Source organism: Macaca nemestrina, chromosome 20, assembly GCF_043159975.1.
Source record: "Macaca nemestrina isolate mMacNem1 chromosome 20, mMacNem.hap1, whole genome shotgun sequence".
Lineage (NCBI taxonomy): Eukaryota > Metazoa > Chordata > Mammalia > Primates > Cercopithecidae > Macaca > Macaca nemestrina.
Window position 1 is genome coordinate 15,771,561 of NC_092144.1, and position 20,082 is coordinate 15,791,642.

The window sequence follows — 20,082 nt, forward strand, 5'->3', positions numbered from 1 at the left end:
CCACTGCACTCCAGCCTGGGTGACAGAGTGAGACTCAGTCTCAAAAAAAACAAACAACAACAACAAAAGGCCAAGTGTGGTGGCTCACACTTGTAACCCCAGCACCTTGGGAGGCTGAGGTGGGAGGATCACCTGAGGTCAGGAGTTCGAGACCAGCCAGGCCAACATGGTGAAACCCTGTCTCTACTAAAGGTACAAAAAATTAGCCAGGTGTGGTGGTGGGTGCCTGTAATCCCAGCTACTCGGGAGGCTGAGGCAGCAGAATCACTTGAACCTGGGAGGCAGAGGTTGCAATGAGCTGAGATTCCACCACTGCACTCCAGCATGGGCAACAGGGTGACGCTCTGTCTCAAAGAAAAAGAAAAAGGAAAAAAAAAAAAAAAAAAGGAAGCACTAAAAGATTAGAAATAAATTGAATGAAAAAGATACTGGGCATGGTGGCTCACATCTGTGGACCCAGCCACTCCAGAGGCTGAGGTGGGATGACTGAGAGTAGCCTGGCCAACATAGCAAGACCCCATCTCTATTTAAACTAAAAGATAAAAAATTTTTTAAGGCCGGGCGCAGTGGCTCAAGCCTGTAATCCCAGCACTTTGAGAGGCCGAGACGGGCGGATCACGAGGTCAGGAGATCGAGACCATCCTGGCTAACACGGTGAAACCCCGTCTCCACTAAAAAAAAAAACTAGCCGGGCGAGGTGGCAGGCGCCTGTAGTCCCAGCTGCTTGGGAGGCTGAGGCAGGAGAATGGCGTGAACCCGGGAGGCGGAGCTTGCAGTGAGCGGAGATCGCGCCACTGCACTCCAGCCTGGGCAATAGAGCGAGACTCCGTCTAAAAAAAAAAAAAAAAAAAAAAATTTATTTAAAAAGAAAACTTTTTTTTTTTTTTGAGACAGGGTCTGTTGCCCAGGGTGGAGTACAGTGGTGCGAGCATAGCTCACTGCAACCTCAGCCTTCTCTGAACAGCTAGGACCACAGGTACCCGATACCACTCCGAGTGTTGATTTTTTAAACGAACTAATAAAACGGGAAAATGGGGCGGGGCACGGTGGCTCACGCCTGTAATCCCAACACTTTGGGAGGTCGAGACGGGTAGATCATGAGGTCACGAGATTAAGACCATCTTGGCTAACACGGTGAAACCCCGTCTCTACTAAAAACACAAAATAAAATTAGCTGGGCGTGGTGGCGGGCGTCTGTAGTCCCACCTACTCAGGAGGCTGAGGCAGGAGAATGGTGTGAACCCGGGAGGCGGAGCTTGCAGTGAGCCTCTGCCACTGCACTCCAGCCTAGGCAACAGAGCGAGACTCCGTCTCAAAAGTAAATAAAATAGGCCGGGCGCGGTGGCTCAAGCCTGTAATCCCAGCACTTTGGGAGGCCGAGACGGGCGGATCACGAGGTCAGGAGATCGAGACCATCCTGGCGAACACGGTGAAACCCCGTCTCTACTAAAAAATACAAAAAACTAGCCAGGCGAGGTGGCGGGCGCCTGTAGTCCCAGCTACTCCGGAGGCTGAGGCAGGAGAATGGCGTGAACCCGGAAGGCGGAGCTTGCAGTGAGCTGAGATCTGGCCACTGCACTCCAGCCCGGCCACAGAGCCAGACTCCGTCTCAAAAAAAAAAAAAAAAAAAAAAGTAAATAAACAAACAAATGGGAAAACTGATGCAAAAAGCAAGCAGCAGCAGTAAAAAGAATGAGGCCCCGCCCTGCCCTAGCCACGGCCACCCAAAGCGGGAAGCTTTTCCTACTGGATCTGCCTCATCTGCAGACAGTGCACACAGCTCCTGGGGCGGCTGGGAGGAGGGGACGGAGTTGCACCTCTGCAGCCAGCCTGGCCTAATCAGGGCGGCAAGGCACAGTCTGTGTCCCCACTTCCTGAGAACCCGGGCCGGGCTCTTCGAACGTTCCATGACCCTGTGCCTGTGTCACTGTGCACTCGGGAGCATGCCAGGACCACAAGCAGTGCTGCCAGCCTGCTCGGCAGGCCAGCCGTGGGTGCCTCCGCCAGGCCCTACCCGGGCGCCCGCACACTCACCGGCAGGGAAGTCCCCCTGGGGGTAGTCGAAGCGGTGGGGATAGGGCGGCCGCTCGAAGGGGTGCCGCGGCGGGAAGTCGTCCTGCATGAAGCGGGGCGGGAAGCGGTTGAAGTTGTGGGGGTGTGGAGGCTGGTTGAACTGCGGGTGCTGCTGGTGGGGCGGGAAGGGCCCCCGGAAGTGTGGGGGCCGCTGCATGCGGAAGGGCGGCTCGCGCTGGCCCCCGCCCCAGGGCGGCTGCTCGTGCTGGCTGTTCCAGGGGCCCTCGAACTGGCTGTTCCAGGCCGGGTCAGGCTGGTTGTTCCAGGGCGCGTCGCGCTGGCCGTTCCAGCCAGGGTCACCACGCTGCTCGCCCCACATGCCTTCGTGGCTGTTGTTCCAGGGGGGGCAGTGGGGTGGGCCGCCCTGGTGGTGCGGGTAGGGCGGCTGCTCTGGCGGCTGCAAGGGAAGGGACAGGCGTGAGCCCTGCGTGGTCTGGGCCCAGCGCTTCACAGCATCACAGCGCTGGCTCAGACCATGGAGGCGCTGCCCTGGCCACGTCGGGGATCCTCCTAGGCTGATGCCTGCGGCGATGCTGGGCACCAGCCCTCAACCCGGAGCACATGCTGCTGCGAAAGGACCAGACCCCCAACCGCAGCACCTGCATCTCAGTCCCGGGGCTGCTTCTGCCGCTGGGGCCTGCTGCACCTGCATACAGGCCCCGCACGCCAGGAGGCGCTCCCCACTACCACTGCCAGACAAACGCAGCTCCCTCGCCCCTTGGGGGCAATGGGGCGGAGGCACAGATGGTATTGCTTCTCAGAGCACCCCAGGCACCCACGGGGTGGGGCTCACTCTGACACCACCTGCCCTGCCTCACTCCCCCTCTCCCCAAAAGCCATCTGCTTGGGGTCAGCTCCCAGACATACTGCCGCGCACACATCCTTGTCTCGGGGTCTGCTTCTGAGGACCCTCCACCCAAGCCAGCATCTTCCTGTGGACTGAAGTCAGGAGGCTCTTCCCTCACCAGCTCCTGCTCTGGAGACTTAAAGCCAGGAGGGCAAACTCCAGCTTGGGCTGGGGAGGGGAGGCGTGCAGAGGCCAAAGAGAAGGCCTGTGTCTGGGGTCACAGCTGGGTAACTGTGCTGATGACCCCTACGAAGGGGAGGCTGGTCCAGGCCGCCACATTCTCCAGGCTTCCAAGAGAAGCCAGAGGGCCAGATATTAAATATGTTTAGTATCTGTTTTTCTTTTTCTTAGTTTGAGACAATCTCGCTCTGTTGGACAGGCTGGAGTGCAGTGGCGTGATCTTGGCTCCCTGCAAGCTCCACCTCCCGGGTTCAGGTGATTCTCCTGCCTCAGCCCCTCGAGTAGCTGGGATTACAGAGGCCTGCCACCATGCCTGGCTATTTTTTTAATCTTTAGTAGAGGCGAGGTTTCACCATGTTGGCCAGGTCGGTCTCAAACTCCTGACCTCAAATGATCTGCCCACCTCAGCCTCCCAAACTGCTGGGATTACAGGCGTGAGCCACCGCGCCCAGCCTTGTTTTTCTGTTTTAGAGACAGGGTCTCACTCTGTCACCCAGGCTGGAGTGCAGTGGCGTGACCATAGCTCAACGAAGCCTGAAGTCCTGGCTGAACCAGTCCTGCCTCAGACCGCTGTGTAGCTGGGACTACAGGGGTGCACCACCATGCCAGCTTATTTGTATTCTTTGTAGAGATGGAGTTTTGCTTTGTTGCCCAGGCTGGTCCCAAACTCCAAACTCCTGGCCTCAAGCAATCTTCCTACCTTGAGAAATTACTTCTAAACATGTTAAGACCCCACGTGGCCAAGTCAGGCAGGGCAAGCTGCTGTTTCCCAGTGTGGACTGCAGGACGCACTGCTGGCCTAGCGGGGACCCTCAGTGAGAGGCGTGCCCATTGTCTTGAGCCCAATCCTCTGGTCTGCAAAAAGACTGAGGCTAGAGCTAAGGGCCTCTGTTTCCACACCCACAAAACAGGGACAAGAACTGCTCTCCCCGCAGAGGGTACCTGCAAAATGTCCACCACCATCTGACTCCCGGCCAGCACTCGGAGGCGGGAGCTGTCTTTATGGGGGTGTCCAATCTTTAGTGAGGTTCAATTTCATGTCCTGAAGCTGGGGGTGGGAGGCTTAAAGCCACAACCACCAAGTCTCAGTCCAGAGCTAGTCTCCTTGCCATCCTTACACCTGTCCTTGTGGACAGGGAGTCACCTGGAAAGGTCACGCCACAAAGCCAACCAAGCCCCATGGTCAAGGGGGAAGTCACGTCTGGGAAGGCCAGGGGCTGTGCCTCAGTGCTCTAAGTGGAACCAGCACACTCCAGGGCATTTCCCAGCCATGCTGTGCCAGACGAGGTGGCCCCTGCCTTGGCCCAGGGGTATGTGACCCATAGCAAAGCTGCTGAGGTCTCCCAGGGGCAACATGCCTGACATTTCTGACACCTCCTTTCCTTGCAAAAGCACCTTGTTCTTTCCAGGATGACAAAACACTGACACTCAGCTGGCTGACCCTGTTTCAGAAGGACAGGAAACAGAACACCCTGGTGTGCCTCGCGGCGTTCAACTCCCTGCACCCGCAGGAAAATGGGGATCTATACCACACAGAAGCCCCAGCCATCAAAGCTCGGGCAAGGGACATGAAGACCTGTCACTCCACCTGTCCTGGTGCCACAGGAAGACAGGGCTGTCACTAACCCAGCATAAGCTCTGCCACAGAGTATCCCTTGTGTTTCCCAGTGAGCCACTCAACGCCCACCCCACTGCACAGGGGAGGCCGCCCCGTCAGGCCAAGGGTCCCCATCTGCTCCCACCCCAGGTTCCATCAATACCTGCTGCTGGCCCCAAGGAGCCACGGGGTGAGGCTGGTCAAACCAAGGGGGCTTGTTCGGTGGGATCTGGTCATGCGGCCCAGGGCCCCGGGGGCCAGCGGCTGCGGGATCCTGGACCCCTCCTGGGGCTTCGTACTCTGAAGAGCCGGGCATCTGGATGGGAGGCTTGCTGTCATCTAAATCCAAGTGACAGGCTGTTAGAGCAGGACGGGCAGCAGGAAGTGCTGTCTCCTCTCCACACTACCCCAGAGCAAACCAGGCTACGACTTTTAGCGCCCAATGGATGACTGCTTCAGGACCCCACTAAAACCATGACCACTACCGGCCTCCAGGAAGGGGACGGGGAAGAGGGGAGGTTTCGACCTTGAATATGACATACATCTGTCCTTTTCAAAGCTTTACGAGAAACATGCCTCACTTCTGCCCTCTTGGTTTGCTGAAGAATTTCTGTCCACACTGAATTTGATTAGATATTTTTCCTCTATCTAATTAAAAGACCATTTCCTCACAATCTCTAATTAAAAGATCATTTTCCCACAATCTGTTATGTTCTATTCTATACAATCCTCATGTTCCTGGAACAAATCTTCTTTGATCAGAATGTAATTTTAAAATCCTTTACTAGATTCTGCTAAGATTTTCCTCAGTATTTATGTGTCTTTTTCAGAAGCGACCCTAGACTGCATTTTCTTTTTGAGACAGGGTCTCGCTTTGTTACCCAGGCTGGAGTGCAGTGGTGTAAATACGGCTCACTGCAGCCTCAATCTCATGGGCGATCTGGCTACCTTTCCTCTATTTTTCTCTTCTCTGGGAACAGAAAACAGATCTTTTGCTGTTCAGGAATGGAACAGTTGGAGTTTTACTCTAATGTCACCGGGCTCATGTTTGTAAATGGATGAAAACCTGGGTCTAGGAGCAGGCCTGGGACGATGGAACCAGAGCTGTGTCTGAGGGTGGCAAACTGCTTTCTGACTACACTCGGTGCCCAGCCTCTGGGGGCTGCTTCCTGGGGGCGGGGGCTGAGGGAGCCCCATACCGGGCTGGGTGGTGGGCGGGATGGCAGGGGCAGGTGCTGGGGCCGGGGGCGGGGCAGGCGGTGGAGGCGTGGCCTTGACTTCAGCCTCCATCTGCGGCATCTGGAGCTGCTGCTGCTGCTGTTGCTGCTGCTGCTGCTGCTGGGCCAGGCTGGTGACGAACTCCTCGTGCTGCGTCTTGAGGGTCTGGATCTGCTGCTGGAAGGCCAGCTGCACCGGCTGGACCACCGAGGAGTACTCGTTGATGAGGGTGGCCTGGAAGAGAGAAGAGCACCCACTGCTCAGTACACGGCCTTGGGGCTTGCTGTCTGGCGCCAGAGGACAAACACCTGGAAAGCAGCAGAGCCTGGGGGACCTGGGGCAGGTGGACAGGGAACCGTCATGTGAAACAGCCAACACAGTCTGGGCAATCAGAGCGTGTGCTGGGATCTGGCCAGAGATCTGGGGACGAGGATGTTCGCTGCAGCCTGGTTGACAGTTCCCTGACCACAGGAACGAGCAATGACAGCTGTGTCCTGGCTGCTGTGTGGCTGCTCAGAGAACGCTGCCCATCAACATTCTGGGACACGCTCACGGGCTCTGCCTCCCACTCGCCGTGTGGTTCTCAGCAAGAGGGGCTGCCAGAGCCTAAGCCACGTCTGGGCTTCCTCACGCTTCCATCACGCAGGAACATGCTTGACCACCAGAGCAAATGGGCCACATGCAGGGACTCCGAAAGGCCGCCTGGTTCTAGTGTGCCAGGAAAGTCAGGGAGACACACCCGAGGCCTGGGAATGTCACCTGGGACTCTCCAGTCAACACCCACTGGATACTCCTAGCACAAGCAGGGTACACGGGCTCTCCGGCTTCCAGAACCTGCTAGGGTGGCAACTGCTGTCCCCACACTCCCAAGCCCTCCTGAGGCATCTGCCCCAGCTACAGGGTGAGGCATGGGTGGGCAGGGACACTCACCTGGTACTGACCAAGCCCCAGGGCCGGGCTCTGTAGCTGCTGAATGATGGAGTCATCGAAGTAGCCGTTTTTCTCCCAGAGCTGCAGGAGCTGGGGGTGCGAGGAGAGAGAGGCTGGGTCAGCGGGGAGCGGGAAGGCCTGCATATCCCGGTCTCGCCCAACCCCCGGCCCAGGGCCCACGCACCCGGGCGATCTTCTGCTGCTTATCTTCCTCCACGGCCAGGAAGCTGGTGCAGTAGATGGGCACCACGACTTTCTGCAGGGCGGCCAGCAGCTCCCGGGCCTGCTTGCGCTGGCTGTGAGGGAGAGACTTTCCGCGCGTCAGGGCCCTGGGGCGGGACCCGGCCACGCGCCCGTTACCATCGCGGCTCCAGCCTCAGCGCCCTCTGCCTTCTCGGGAATCGGGTCCCCAACCCAGTCGGGGCAATGGCTGGGCTCCCACGAGACCTGTGCTGGTGTCTGGGCTCCAGGAAGGGGACAGACGGAAAAACAGCAAGCAGGGGAGGGAAGAGAACGTGGCCTGGGGCCGTTCTGAGCAAGGCCTTTCGGTCCAGTCCCCTTGAGAGGAAATAACCTTCCCTCCTTCCTTCTTGGGTGGCGCTGTGGATGAAGGGACATGGGGTCCGCAGGAGCCCCTGCCTGTGTGCAACGGGCGGGATGGGACTGCTGTGGAGTGGGGGTCTTGCCCTTGTCACTTGCTATGCACAAGGAAACCTCGGCCCAGGCCAGGCCTCTCGGGAGGAGGAGGGAGGGTACTCAGTCCTTCGGGCACCTACAACGCTTTAGAAGAGCGACCGGAGGCCCAGTCGGGGGAGGCACTGGGTCCATGTCCTCTCAGGGCAGCACTGCACTGGACACTGTGTGTAGCTGGCCTGGGAGGCCCCTGCAGCTGCGCAGGGAGATGGTTGCCCCCACGGAGGGACGCGGGACAGGAGGGGAGCAGCTCGAAGTCCCTCAACCCCCAGCCTGCCGCAGGGAGCTCAGGGGAGCAAGGGCCTGGGCCAGGCAGCCGGGAGGACGGACGAGCAGCACATGGCTTCGGACAGAGTGGAGCTAGAGAGGCACATAGCTGGAGAATGTAGGAAACGGTGCATCCATGCAAGGTGCCCCTGATTCAAAGGCAGGCAGAAGTGGAGGCAGGAGCAGAAGGGCAGAGGTGGTGCGGAGCCGCAGCTCACTTCCCAGCAGGAGAGAAACAGGGACTGAGGTGGGGACAGAAGAGGGACTCAGGCAGTGCTGCATGTGGCAGATGGGGCGAGATGGGTGCTGGCAGCTTGGACCAGTGCAGAGGCGCATGAGGCGCCTGGCCAAGACTGCTGCCTGCTAGGCTCAGTAGCAGTGCTTATCTCCTCCTGTGTGCGCAGACCTTTGGCCTGGGGTTCCATTGTTTTTTTTTTTTTTTTTTTTTTTTTTGCTAATTTTTGTGAGAAGTGCCCCAGTGACCCTGTAGAAGGAAATACTCAACCAACCTTGGGAAGGGTGGAGACAGCAACAGTGGGAAGGGGTGAGGGCTGGGTGGGGACAGAGGGTCGGCAGAGGTGTCTCTGTTGAAGTCTGAGAGTCGGATCAGGGCTGGAGAAGGGGACCCCAAAGGAGGGTCCTGATGGCTGAGAAGAATCAGGTGCACGCATGTGCACGCGTGCAAATCAGTGATGAGGGCTGGAGACAGACACAGAGGCCAAGGAGGCCGTGGCCGAGAAGGCAATAAGGAGACGCCAAGAAGCTGCCCCAGGAGAGCAAGGAGTGCAGGGGACAGTGGCCCCGAGGAGGCAGCAATATGACAGGTGAGGCTGGGGTCTAGGGGAGAGGACAGGGCATGCGGCGAAGGTGCACAGGATGCCTAGACCCTGCAGTCCTGCAGACAGAAGCCTGGCGGCTCACAGAGACCACCCGGCCCGGGCTCCCTGGACAAGTGCCCCCTAGTCTTGGGACAGGCCAAGCCAAGCTACTGATTGGAGCAAGCGGCCACCCAGGAGGGGTTGAGGAGGAGCGCAAGGAAGCGGCCCTTTGGACACAGGGCAGCGGCGCTCACCAGTGGTGCAGCACGTCGTTGATCAGGTAGATGAGGTGCAGCCGCAGCTCAAAGTGTGCCCCGTCAGCCGTGATGCGGTTCCGGAGGTGGCCGGCCATCAGCTCACAGTGCGGTGGGGACTTGGCATTGCTGAACATCCAGTTCTTCCCGGCCTGCAACGATCGAGCCGATGACAAGTGAGCAGGGTGCTCACGGCGGGAGGGAAAGGTACCTATCGTAACAGCCCTTAGCCCAGACTGGCTGCGGCAGGTCCTGCCTCAGGGCGGGACCAGGGGGAAGCTGCGCTCTGGGAAGCCCCGGCCCCTCACCGAGATGGCGTCCTTGGTGCACGTGTCGATGATGGGCTGCAGCAGGTTGTCAAACTCGTTCATGTCTAGTTGGGTCTCCTCCAGAAGCTTCTGCATCTGCTGTTCCACCGCGTGGGCCACAGCTGCTGTCACTTGCTCCTGGGTGGGGGGTCAGTGGGGCCAAGAGCACATGAGGAGGGACCCGCAGCCCGAGCCCTCCGGCCTGGCCCAGCAGGGGCGGGGTGGGGACCTGGTGGGGATGCCCCGACGCTGGGCTGCTCTGGCCATCAGCTCCCTTGCTTGTCCCCAAGCATGAGGAGATTCTGTCTCTCGTGCCTGCCGTGAATCTGTGACAGTCCCTCCCAGAGTGGGCAGGGCACTGACAGGACATACCAGGAGAGAACACCTGCCCTCCAGGTAGCCAAGGAAAATACTGCAGCCCAGAGGAACAAACAACCTCTGCAAACCAATTTAACAAAAAACAAAGGCAGGGCGCGGTGGCTCATGCCTGTAATCTCAACACTTTGGGAGGCTGAGGCAGGAGGATCGCTTGAGCCCAGGAGCTCCAGACCACCTGGGCAACATAGCGAGACCTCATCTCTACAACAAATAAAATACAAATTAGTTGAGCATGGTAGCGTGTGCCTGTGCTCCCAACTACTTGGGAGGCTGAGGCGGAAGGATCGCTGGAACCTAGAAGTTCAAAGTTACAGTGAGCTTTGACTGTACCCGGCACTCCAGCCTGAGTGCCACAGCAAGACCTTGTCAACAACAACAACAACAACAACAACAAAAAAAAAAAAAAAAAAAGAAAAGAAAAGAAAAAGGAGGGATGGTGTGAACAGGCAATAGAGGGAGAGGACACACCCATGGCCTCCAGTGAAACAAGAAGGGAGCAATCTCATTCCTCAATAGGAAACGCAGGTTCAAGTGCAACTGGTAAAAACAGAGCTGCCATGGGGACCAGCAGTCAGTCAGGGCTGGTCAAGGCCAGCCTCCCACTCCATGATGAACTCTGGCAGAAGCTGAGGGTGAGCATTCTGGAACTTTCTTTTTTTTTGAGACAGAGTCTCGCTCTGTTGCCCAGGCTGGAGTGCAATGGCACAATCTTGGCTCACTGCAACCACCTCTGCCTCCCGCGTTCAAGCAATTCTCCTGCCTCAGTCTCCTGAGTAGCTGAGACTACAGACACCTGTCACTGCGCCCGGCTAATTTTTGTGTTTTTTAGTAGAGATGGGGTTTCACCATATTGGCCAGGCTGGTCTCAAACTCCTGACCTTGTGATCCACCTGCCTTGGCCTCCCAGAGTGCTGGGATTACAGGCTGAGCCACCACATCCAGCTGGAACTTTCTGAGAGCAATATGACAGTGTGATTTTACACCCTGAACCTAGTACGAAGAATGAGGCTGGTGTTTTGGAGGTTTGGTATTCTATTCCTCTCGTTTTTCTGGCAATGCACCTGTATTCTTTTATTTATTTTTCCAAGACTGAGTCTTGCTCTGTCACCTAGGCTAGAGTGCAGTGGTGTGATCTCAGCTCATGCAACCTTTTCCTCCCAGGTTCAAGGAATTCTCCTGCCTCAGCCTCCGAAGTAGCTGGGATTACAGGCATGCACCACCGTACCCAGCTAGTTTTTGTATTTTTCGTAGAGACGGGGTTTCATCATGTTGGCCAGGCTAGCCTTGAACTCCTGACCTCATGATCTGCCCATCTCAGCCTCCCAAAGTACTGGGATTACAGGTGTGAGCCACCACGCCCAGCCAATGCACCTGTATTCTATCTGGCAAAAGTTATCAAACTGTTGGACCAGGAAGGACAAAAGGGTCCTTCTGGCCAGGTGGATCACCTGAGGTCAGCTGTTAGGGAGCTTCAAGGGGCACACATCTCCCACAGTCCCACTCAGGGGGTCCACTCCAGGGTGATGGGTGCACGCATGTCCACAGGCTTCACTGAGATGAGAAGCAGCCTCCGTGTCTGGCATCAGGGCTGGGGGAGACAGTGGCTGACATGCACCAAGCCCTGGGTGGCAGGGCGGGCCCTGTCCTCACTGATACCTGTTATTCATTCTGGTGAACAGACGTAAAAACAGGCACAGGGGAGTTGCCGGTGCCTGGCTGAGGAGGGTGGGCCCGTACCTGTCTGAGCGCCAGCAAGTGCTGCTCCTGCTGCTGGAGGTTCCACTGGCTCTGCTGGATGAGCTCGTCCATGGACGGTGCGCCCTGGGCCGGCGGGATGGGCGCGGCGGGGGCCAGCGGGGGCTGTGGCAGGGGCGGCATGGCGGCAGCTGGCTCCAGCTCTGGGGTCTGCTGCTTGCAGATGACTGGAGGGAGAGGAGGGGTGTCCCGTGAGAATGCAGATGGCGGTCTAGGTGTCCCCTTGGCCACCTCTCAGTCACAGGAGCCTCCCTCTCCCCAGGGACTCACCATCCACAAGGGCCTGTGCACAGCCTCGTGCCCACACAAACCCAGCTCCTCCTACTCTTGGGCCCTGCCCTCCCTCTCACAGGATCCCAGCCTCGGCCTTCCATCTTCGGGCTGTCCCCTCCTTGGAGAACCTAGGAAGTCCCCTGGCCACTCTTGCCAGCACCATCCAGTCCTCGCACAGTGTCCTTCCGGCGCAAGTTAAGCCTGAGCCTGCCCACCTCCTCACCCACCTAGGCCCCACTTGGCAGAATCCACGCCTTGGCACCTCTCATCCCCTGACCTCCTCAGGCACTCGCAGGCCTCTGCCACTGTCTCCTAAGCTACCATCCTAAGATGTCGCGGCCACCGGGCCTCTGCACATGTGGCCAGAAAGGCATGAAGCTGCACCTCCCGAACGCACACTGCAGCCTTCCCTACGCCTGCCCTGTCCTTCTACTGACTCTCCTTGCTTTTCCAGCCCTTGGGGACAGAGACTCCTCTGCAATCAGGGGTGCATCAAGTTTGAGGCAGCAGTGAGACACTCATTCTGCTGGCAGAAGCCGGGGTCAGGGTGGGCGCAGGTCCCCACTCTGGTCAGATGGGGCAGGTGGTGAGGTCTCTGAGAAAGGACCCTGCTCATAAGGAGGCCCTGGACAAGAGGACCCGCTTCTCTCTCCGTCTTGGGGCCGCCTGGTCTGAATGTGACTATGTACCCCTGGAGCCCTCCAGACCCCCACTCCAAGGGACCAGGACCAAAGACAAGGGAGGTGGGGTGTCAGGTGGAAGGTGTCGCCCCTCACTGGGTGCTCAAGTCAAGTCTCGGGGCTGACTGTGCCTTCCAGTTTGTGCACCCAAGGGCACCCTATAGGATGACCCCCAACTTCTGCACCGAATCCCACCCCTCCCACCGTCCGAGGGATACTGCTTCATGATATTTCTTCTCTCTCTTATTTCCCCAACTCCTCCCTCTTTACCCACCCCCTCCCCAGCAGCATCTAAACACATCGGGCTGGGAGTGGTGGCTCACACCTATAATCCCAGCACTTTGGGAGGCTGAGGCGGGTGGATCACCTGAGGTCAGGAGTTCAAGCCAGCCCAGCCAACATGGGGAAACCCTGTCTCTACTGAAAATGCAAAAAATTAGCCGGGTGTGGTGGCAGGCACCTGTAATCCCAGCTACTTGAGAGAGACTGAGGCAGGAGAATTGCTTGAGCCCACAAGGTGGAGGTTGCAGTGAGCTGAGATGGCGCCACTGCACTCCAATGTGGGTGACAGAGGGAGATTCCGTCTCAAAAAAAAAAAAAATAAAATAAAATAAAATAAACACATCAGAACATTCTGGGTTGGAAACCTCTCCCTTCACCCCATGATCCTCTCTAAACGATTTCTCAGCCAAGACTCACTCCAGATCTTCACCTCCCCTTTATCTCAGCCTGGCGCCTGCCTGCCACTCCCCGTCACCCCCCCACCTTCCCCCAGGCAGCTGAGGACACCCTTGCTCAACTCAGCCCCATGGGCCTGTCGCAGATGCTTGCCTCCCTTGGCCTCCATGTGCTGCCCCCTCAGTCCCTTTCTCCCCCTTTACCAACCCCTCTCCTGTCGGACCCTCAGATGCTGGGGTGCGCAGCCTGTGTTCTGAGCCCCGTCCTCTGCTCTATGCAACTCCAGGGAACATGAGCTCTTCATTCCTGCCGCTGTGACTGTCAGTTGCACGCTGTGATTCCTAAATCCATCATTTCCATTCTGGATTCCCTGAGCTTTGGCCCTAACCACCGACTGCACGGCCCACTGTGTTTCCAATGGACCTGCGTTTCCTCTCACCCCCTACACCGATGTCCCCTCCTGTGCTCCCCGCACCATGGCTGGCACCACTATCTGCCCAGAAACCCAGGTCAGAAGGTACATGTGCCTCCCAATGACAAGCCACATGGTGTCAAGGCATCCTCCTAGACATCACTCCAATCAGTCTATGTCCCTGCTGTCACCACCATGGATCTGCTGTCACCTGCGTCACCCCAGAGCCAGTCTTCCTGCGTCAGGTCCCACCCCTCTACCTCTTTTCAACATGGCAGTCACGGTACTGTCACTTAAGGAGTGGTCCCCGGGCTACCCAGGGGTAACAGTCGGTTATGGAACCAGGAAGTGAGCATTTCAAAACCTTTCTAGCCACGTGATAGTTCACGGTCCACACTGTTACTGTGCTTTGCAAAAGTTTTGGTCCACAACAGGTTAGAAACTTAAAAAAACAAAAACCAAAATGGTCCTTCACCACAGAGTTCATGAAGCTCCATTCTAGAACAGCTGAGGCCAGGCTTTAAAGAGCGGGGTGCAGAACTGGCTGTACTGTGGCTAACCTGGCTCTAGAACATGGACCAAAGCCTTCCACGAGTCTCTCCCACGCTTCCAGGATACACTCCTCACCCCTCCCCAGGCCAGGCCCCTGACTCCTCCCCACGCCAGGCCCCTGACTCCTCCCCACGCCAGGCCCCACACACTCCTCACTCCTCCTCAAGCCAGGACCCCAACTCCTCCCCAAGCCAGGCCCCCAACTCTGCACCCCCACCTCTGGTCACTCCAAGAACCCCTCCTACTCTGGGCTTCAGCCGCCCTAAGCTCTGGTCCCCTATTCCCTCCAAGGGCTCCGTCTTCTACCCGGAACACTTTTCTCCCCTTGTTTTCACCTGGCCAACCCCAAGACACCCTTTAGATCTAGCCAAGATATCATCACCCACAGAAAGCACTTCTTGACCGGGCGCAATGGCTCACGCCTGTAATCCCAGCACTTTGGAGGCCAAGGTGGGCGGATCATAAGGTCAAGAGATTGATGGCCGGGCGCGGTGGCTCAAGCCTGTAATCCCAGCACTTTGGGAGGCCGAGACGGGCGGATCACGAGGTCAGGAGATCGAGACCATCCTGGCTAATATAGTGAAACCCCGTCTCTACTAAAAATACAAAAAAAACACTAGCCGGGCGAGGTGGTGGGCGCCTGTAGTCCCAGCTACTCGGGAGGCTGAGGCAGGAGAATGGCGTGAACCCGGGAGGCGGAGCTTGCAGTGAGCTGAGATCCGGCCACTGCACGCCAGCCTGGGCGACAAAGCGAGACTCCGTCTCAAAAAAAAAAAAAAAAAAAAAAAAAAAAAGAGATTGAGACCATCCTGGCCAACATGGTGAAACTGCGTCTCTACTAAAAATACAAAAATTAGCTGGGTGTGGTGGCAGGCACCTGTAATCCCAGCTACTCGGGAGGTTGAGGCAGGAGAATCGCTGGAACCTGGTAGGCGGAGGCTGCAGTGAGGCGAGATCGTGCCACTGCACTCCAGCTTGGCGACAGAGCAAGATTCCATCTCCAAAAAAAAAAAAAAAAAAGGGCCAGGCGTGGTGGCTCACGCCTGTAATCCCAGCACTTCAAGGCGGGCAAATCATGAGGTCAAGTGATCGAGACCATCCTGCCTAACACGGTGAAACCCCGTCTCTACTAAAATTACAAAAATTAGCCAGGCGTGGTGGCAGGTGCCTGTAATCCCAGCTACTCAGGAGGCTGGGGCAGGAGAATGGCTTGAACCTGGGAGGCGGAGGTTGCAGTGAGCTGAGATCATGCCACTGCACTCCAGCCCGGGAGACAGAGCGAGACTCCATCTCAAAAAAAAAAAAAAAAAAAAAAGACTTAAGTGATGTTAACCTTGATCACTTGGTTAGGTAGTTGATCTGCCAGGTTTCTCCTGTCAAGTTACTGTTTTCACGTTCCACAATTAGTCACTAAGTCCAGCCAACTCAAGGGGAAGACCACAAAGCTCCATTGTCTGAAGGGGGATGGTAGTATCTATGCATACTATTTGCAATTCTTTTTTAAGATTGGTTTCTTCTCCTTATTTATGGGTGAGCCTTATTAATGACTAGTTTTAATTTTTGAAAAATCAAGTAAGTGCTCACCTTAGCAGTGCATATATTAAAAACCAAATAAATATAAGTGCTTCTATGTGTGTTCTGTGAATCCCATCTTGTACACATAAGGTAAGGGAAATGCTAAGATTTGGAAATAGTTCATTTCCACCAAAACTCATGTTGAAATTTGATTTCCAAGCTGGGCATGGTGGTGTGCACCTGTTGTCCCAGCTACTTGGGAGGCTGAGGCCGAAGGATCACTTGAGCCCAGGCGTTCACAGACAGCCTGGGTAACATAGTGAGACCCCATATGATATGGTTGAGGCTGTATCTCAAAAAAAAAAAAAAAAAAGGAAAGCACTTATTGGCTTTAATCTTCCTGGGCTGTAATATAAGCACCCTCTCCTTCCCTATAACAGCACCAGCTTCGAAGTGGCAACCCCCGAGAAAGCGAAAGCAGCCCTCAGCTCAGTCACCCAAGCCAAAGCACCGTCTGAGGTGTCTTCCTCCCCTGCTCATTACACCATCAGGTCGTCAATAACCAACTGGCGCCCAGGTTCATGGGTTCTACCCCTTCAGCCCACCTGCCCCCCACCCTCCCTCCCTCAGGCTCAACACACTGACTTAATTCAGACCCCACCATCTCTCACCTGAACAACTGCCCTGTTCGCTCCCCTGCAGGCCTCACTGCTCCCCAGGCTGGTCCCTCTAGCTTGTCCTACACCACTGGCCACACAACCCAAGCCACTCTGTCCCTTGTTTAAAACTCTTGTGGCTTCCCCCTGCCTTTAGAAACGGTTTTAAACTTGGTGTGCTGGGGCTAAGGGAGGATCGCTCTAGAAATGCATAAGCACATACAATATTTTCCTTATGATTTCAGGCAGCTGATCGCTCCCTGCCCACCCCGCCCCCCCATCTCGAACCCAAATAGGCATCAGAAAAATCCCTGGATTGAGTGAGAAAACACAAACTTTTCCCCTGGCATTTAACACTCCAGATCAAACTCTTCCCTCATACAAGCACATTCTTTTCTTAAAGACAGGCCACGTCGCCCAGGCTGGAGTGCAGTGGCTATTTACAGGCACGATGCCACTACTGATCAGCACGGGAGTTTTGACCTGCTCTATTTCTGACCTGGGCCAGTTCACCACTGCTTAGACAGTCTAGTGGTCCTCAGCTCCCAGAAGGTCACCATACTGATGCTGAACTTAGTGCAAACACTCAATCGACACAGTGCACTACAGCCCTGAACTCCCGGGCTCAAGCAACTCTCCAGCCTGTCTCCTGAGTAGCTGGGGGCACAGTTGTGTGCCACTGTGCCTGCCAATACGCACACAAACTCTCCCCCTCTCTGTCTCTTATTCAAGAAACTGCACCTTTGCAACATCCTACTCTCTCAGCCTTTCAAGTTTTTTTTTTTCTTTTTTTTGAGACAGAGCCTCACTCAGTCTCGCAGGCTGGAGTGCAGTGGCATGATCTTGGCTCACTGCAACCTCCACCTCCCAGGTTCAAGTGATTCTCCTGCCTCAGTCTCCTGAGTAGCTGGGACTACAGGTGCCCACCATGCCCGGCTAATATTTTTTGTATTTTTAGTGGAGATGGGGTTTTACCGTGTTGGCCAGGTTGGTCTTGAACTCCTGACCTCAAGTAATCTGCCTGACTCAGCCTCCCAAAGTGCTGGGATTTCAGGCACAAGACACTGTGCCTGGCCTCCTTTCAAGCGTTTTTTCTTTCTTTCTTTTTTTTTTTTTTTTTTTTTAGATAGAGTCTTCACTCTGTCACCCAGGCTGGAGTGCAATGGCGTGGTCTCGGCTCAATGCAACCTTCACCTCCCAGGTTCAAGCAATTCTCCTGCCTCAGCCTCTCCAGTAGCTGGGACTACAGGCGTGTGCCACCACACCCGGCTAATTTTTGTAATTTTAGTAGAGACAGGGTTTCACTATGTTAGCCAGGCTGGTCTCAGACTTCTAACCTCAAGTGATCTGCCCACCTCAGCCTCCCAAAGTGCTGGGATTACAGGCATGAGCCACTACGCCTGGCCACCTTTCAAGCTTTTTCTTTTTCTTTGAGATGGAGTCTCACTCTGTCACCCAGACTGGAGTGCAATAGTGTGGTCTTGGCTCACTGCAACCTCCACCTCCCGGGTTCAAACGATTCTCCCACCTCGGTCTCCCGAGTAGCTGGGACAACAGACGCGGGCCACCATAGCCAGCTAATTTTTGCAGAGACAGGGTTTCACTGTGTTGGCCAGGCTAGTCTCAGACTCCTAACCTCAAGTGATCTGCCTGCCTTGGCCTCCCAAAGTGCTGGGATTACCGTATGAGCCACTACAACCAGCCTCCTTTCAAACTGTTTAATCGAACACCAACTGTGTGTTACATATTAAGGTACAAGGACCCAAACAAGGTCTCTCTGCCCTCGGCGAGCATGCAGTTCAGGGGACAACCACCTCTCAATGTCCACCTACCTGGCAAACTCCTAGTTATTCATTCAAACAATCTAGAGACTGGGGGTTGGGTACTGAACATGACAGATGTGATACCTGCCCTGAGCAGCCGCACCACCTGGTGACTATCCATTATTCAAAGGCCACTTCTGCTTCCTAACCTTAACCTTCTTGAGAGCAGGACTGGAATCCCGTTGCTCAACTGAACGAACATTGATAAACATTTGCCAAGAACTAAAACTCAGAGGGATAATTCTTTTTGATTTGTGCTGCAGGCACCTGAAACGCACAAAAGCCTTGCTGGACCCACAGGGAGACCGCAAAAGGGGCTGGGCAGTGCCTGTCCCATGGGCTCCCATCCGGCCTCTATCACTTCCTCCCTAGAAAACACTAAAACAATCACGCTACTCCTGCTCATCTCCGTTATCAGTCTGAAAAACAGCAGCAAAATCCCTGATCCAGAGCCCAGGAGGAGTATCGAAAACCTCGTTGTTTTCCATTACAGTGGCACCCTGCAGCCGCTCTGTGCAAGGCCGTGGGAACAGCGGAACAGGGATCGTGTGGACCGAGCTGCTCCACTCCAGACAGTAAACGACCCAAAAGAAAGAGGTTTGTGGCAGAGTCCGAGAAAGGAAGCGCTCGATGGGGCGGCCTGAGTGCCGGAGGGAACTCACGCTGCTGCTGCTCCAGCGCCAGCTTGCACTTGTAGTAACTGTAGAATTCGCCTCCGAACAGAAACGAGAATTTGGGGTTGTCTTTCTGTTTCTCCATAGTCATCTTCTCAAACTCGGGCCCATTGCGAGCCACGAACTGGGCGAGCTTGTCGATGACATTTCGAAGCTCCTGGTCTGGAGGACGGAGAAAAGGCCACGCGGGGCGTCAGCGACGACCGCCCAAAGCCGGGGAACTCGGCGCCCCAGCCCCCGTCCGCCGTGCCGGGGACCCCAAGGGGGTGGGCCCCAAAGAGGCCGCCCTTGTACGGGTCCCGATAGGGGCCACACGCTCGCTGGGAATGCGGGGACCCACGGGAGAGGCCGCAGGCGAAGCCGCGAGGCCGAGCCCCGCCCCCTCCCAGACCCGGGGACTCCGGGAGGCGGGGCCGGCCAACAGGAGGTTCCAGGGAGAGAGAAACGGTCTCTCGGTCGGTTTGGGTCTCACCATCTGGGGGCAGCGGCATCTCCATGGCTCCGGCCGCGGGGAACGTCCTCCGGCGCCACACGATCGACCACCAGCGCCGTCTGCAGAAGCCGGCCGGAAGTGGCGCGAGGGAGCCGTTTACGGCGGGCTTCTAGGGCCGCTTCCGCCCGCCACTTACGGCCGTCGCTGGGAAACTACGGAAGTGAGAGCGGGAGGCAGGCGGGAAGAAGCCGCGCGAGGCCTGGCGCGCGGGAGGGGCTGGCGAGGCGCACGCGCAGAAGTTTCTTGACACTTGGGCAGACTGGGTCTCCGTCGCGCGCCGCCGCGTAAAGGCCGGAACGGCGCGAGTGGCTGTTAGCCGAGACCGGGGGGTGGGGGGCGTGCCCCCTGGTCGGCGTCGCAGCCCGACGGCTGCCCGGTTGCTACCTCCGGGGGACCAGGGGCCTGGGGAGTTCGTGCCTGGGCCAGGGTCACTGTTTCCTTTCGCGGGCACAGTGAGGAGCCTACGAGGTGAGGTGCGTCCGGGTGGATCCCGGGCTGCGGCGACTGTCACATTCTCCCCGGCCGGACCGGAGGTGGAGCAGAACTGGGGGCGACGAGCTTGACAGGGATTGGAGCTGGACTTTTTTAGGTTCAAAACATCCTCCTGCTCGCTTTCTTCCTCTCCGCTCTTTGGTCAGGAAGACTTTGGGGCGGGGTACCCCCCAACCCACACCCTCAAATTGCTGGCCTAGAGGGCACAGCACCTTTTTTTTTTTTTTTTTTTTGAGACGGAGTCTCGCTCTGTCGCCCAGGCTGGAATGCAGTGGCGCGATCTCGGCTCACTGCAAGGTCCGCCTCCCGGGTTTACGCCATTCTCCTGCCTCAGCCTCCCGAGTAGCTGGGACTACAGGCGCCCACCACCGCGCCCGCCTAATTTTTTGAAGTTTTAGTATAGACAGGGTTTCACCGTGTTAGCCAGGATGGTCTCGATCTCCTGACCTCGTGATCCGCCCGCGTCGGCTTCCCAAAGTGCTGGGATTACAGGCATGAGCCACCGCGCCCGGCCCA

General features: G+C 56.6%; 1 protein-coding gene across 2 annotated transcripts in view; it reads right to left on the reverse strand.

Annotated features, from left to right (window-relative positions):
• Nucleotides 1-19,211, reverse strand: part of CHER (calcium homeostasis endoplasmic reticulum protein) — a 25,153-nt gene extending 5,942 nt beyond the window's left edge. Inside the window, exons 1-10 of one of the 2 annotated variants that reach the window (XM_011760197.3) lie at nt 19,054-19,211; nt 18,570-18,743; nt 11,301-11,485; nt 9,186-9,323; nt 8,878-9,029; nt 7,030-7,141; nt 6,846-6,935; nt 5,897-6,149; nt 4,861-5,036; nt 2,035-2,470 (exon numbers count right to left, since the gene is read on the reverse strand). In XM_011760197.3, the coding sequence (XP_011758499.1) occupies nt 2,035-2,470; nt 4,861-5,036; nt 5,897-6,149; nt 6,846-6,935; nt 7,030-7,141; nt 8,878-9,029; nt 9,186-9,323; nt 11,301-11,485; nt 18,570-18,743; nt 19,054-19,078 (1,741 nt within the window). In that variant the 5' untranslated portion in view covers nt 19,079-19,211. Of the gene's footprint in view, nt 1-2,034; nt 2,471-4,860; nt 5,037-5,896; nt 6,150-6,845; nt 6,936-7,029; nt 7,175-8,877; nt 9,030-9,185; nt 9,324-11,300; nt 11,486-18,569; nt 18,744-19,053 lie in introns of both variants that reach the window. The other variant, XM_011760111.3, reaches the window with a different exon arrangement.
• Nucleotides 19,212-20,082: the final 871 nt, after the last annotated feature.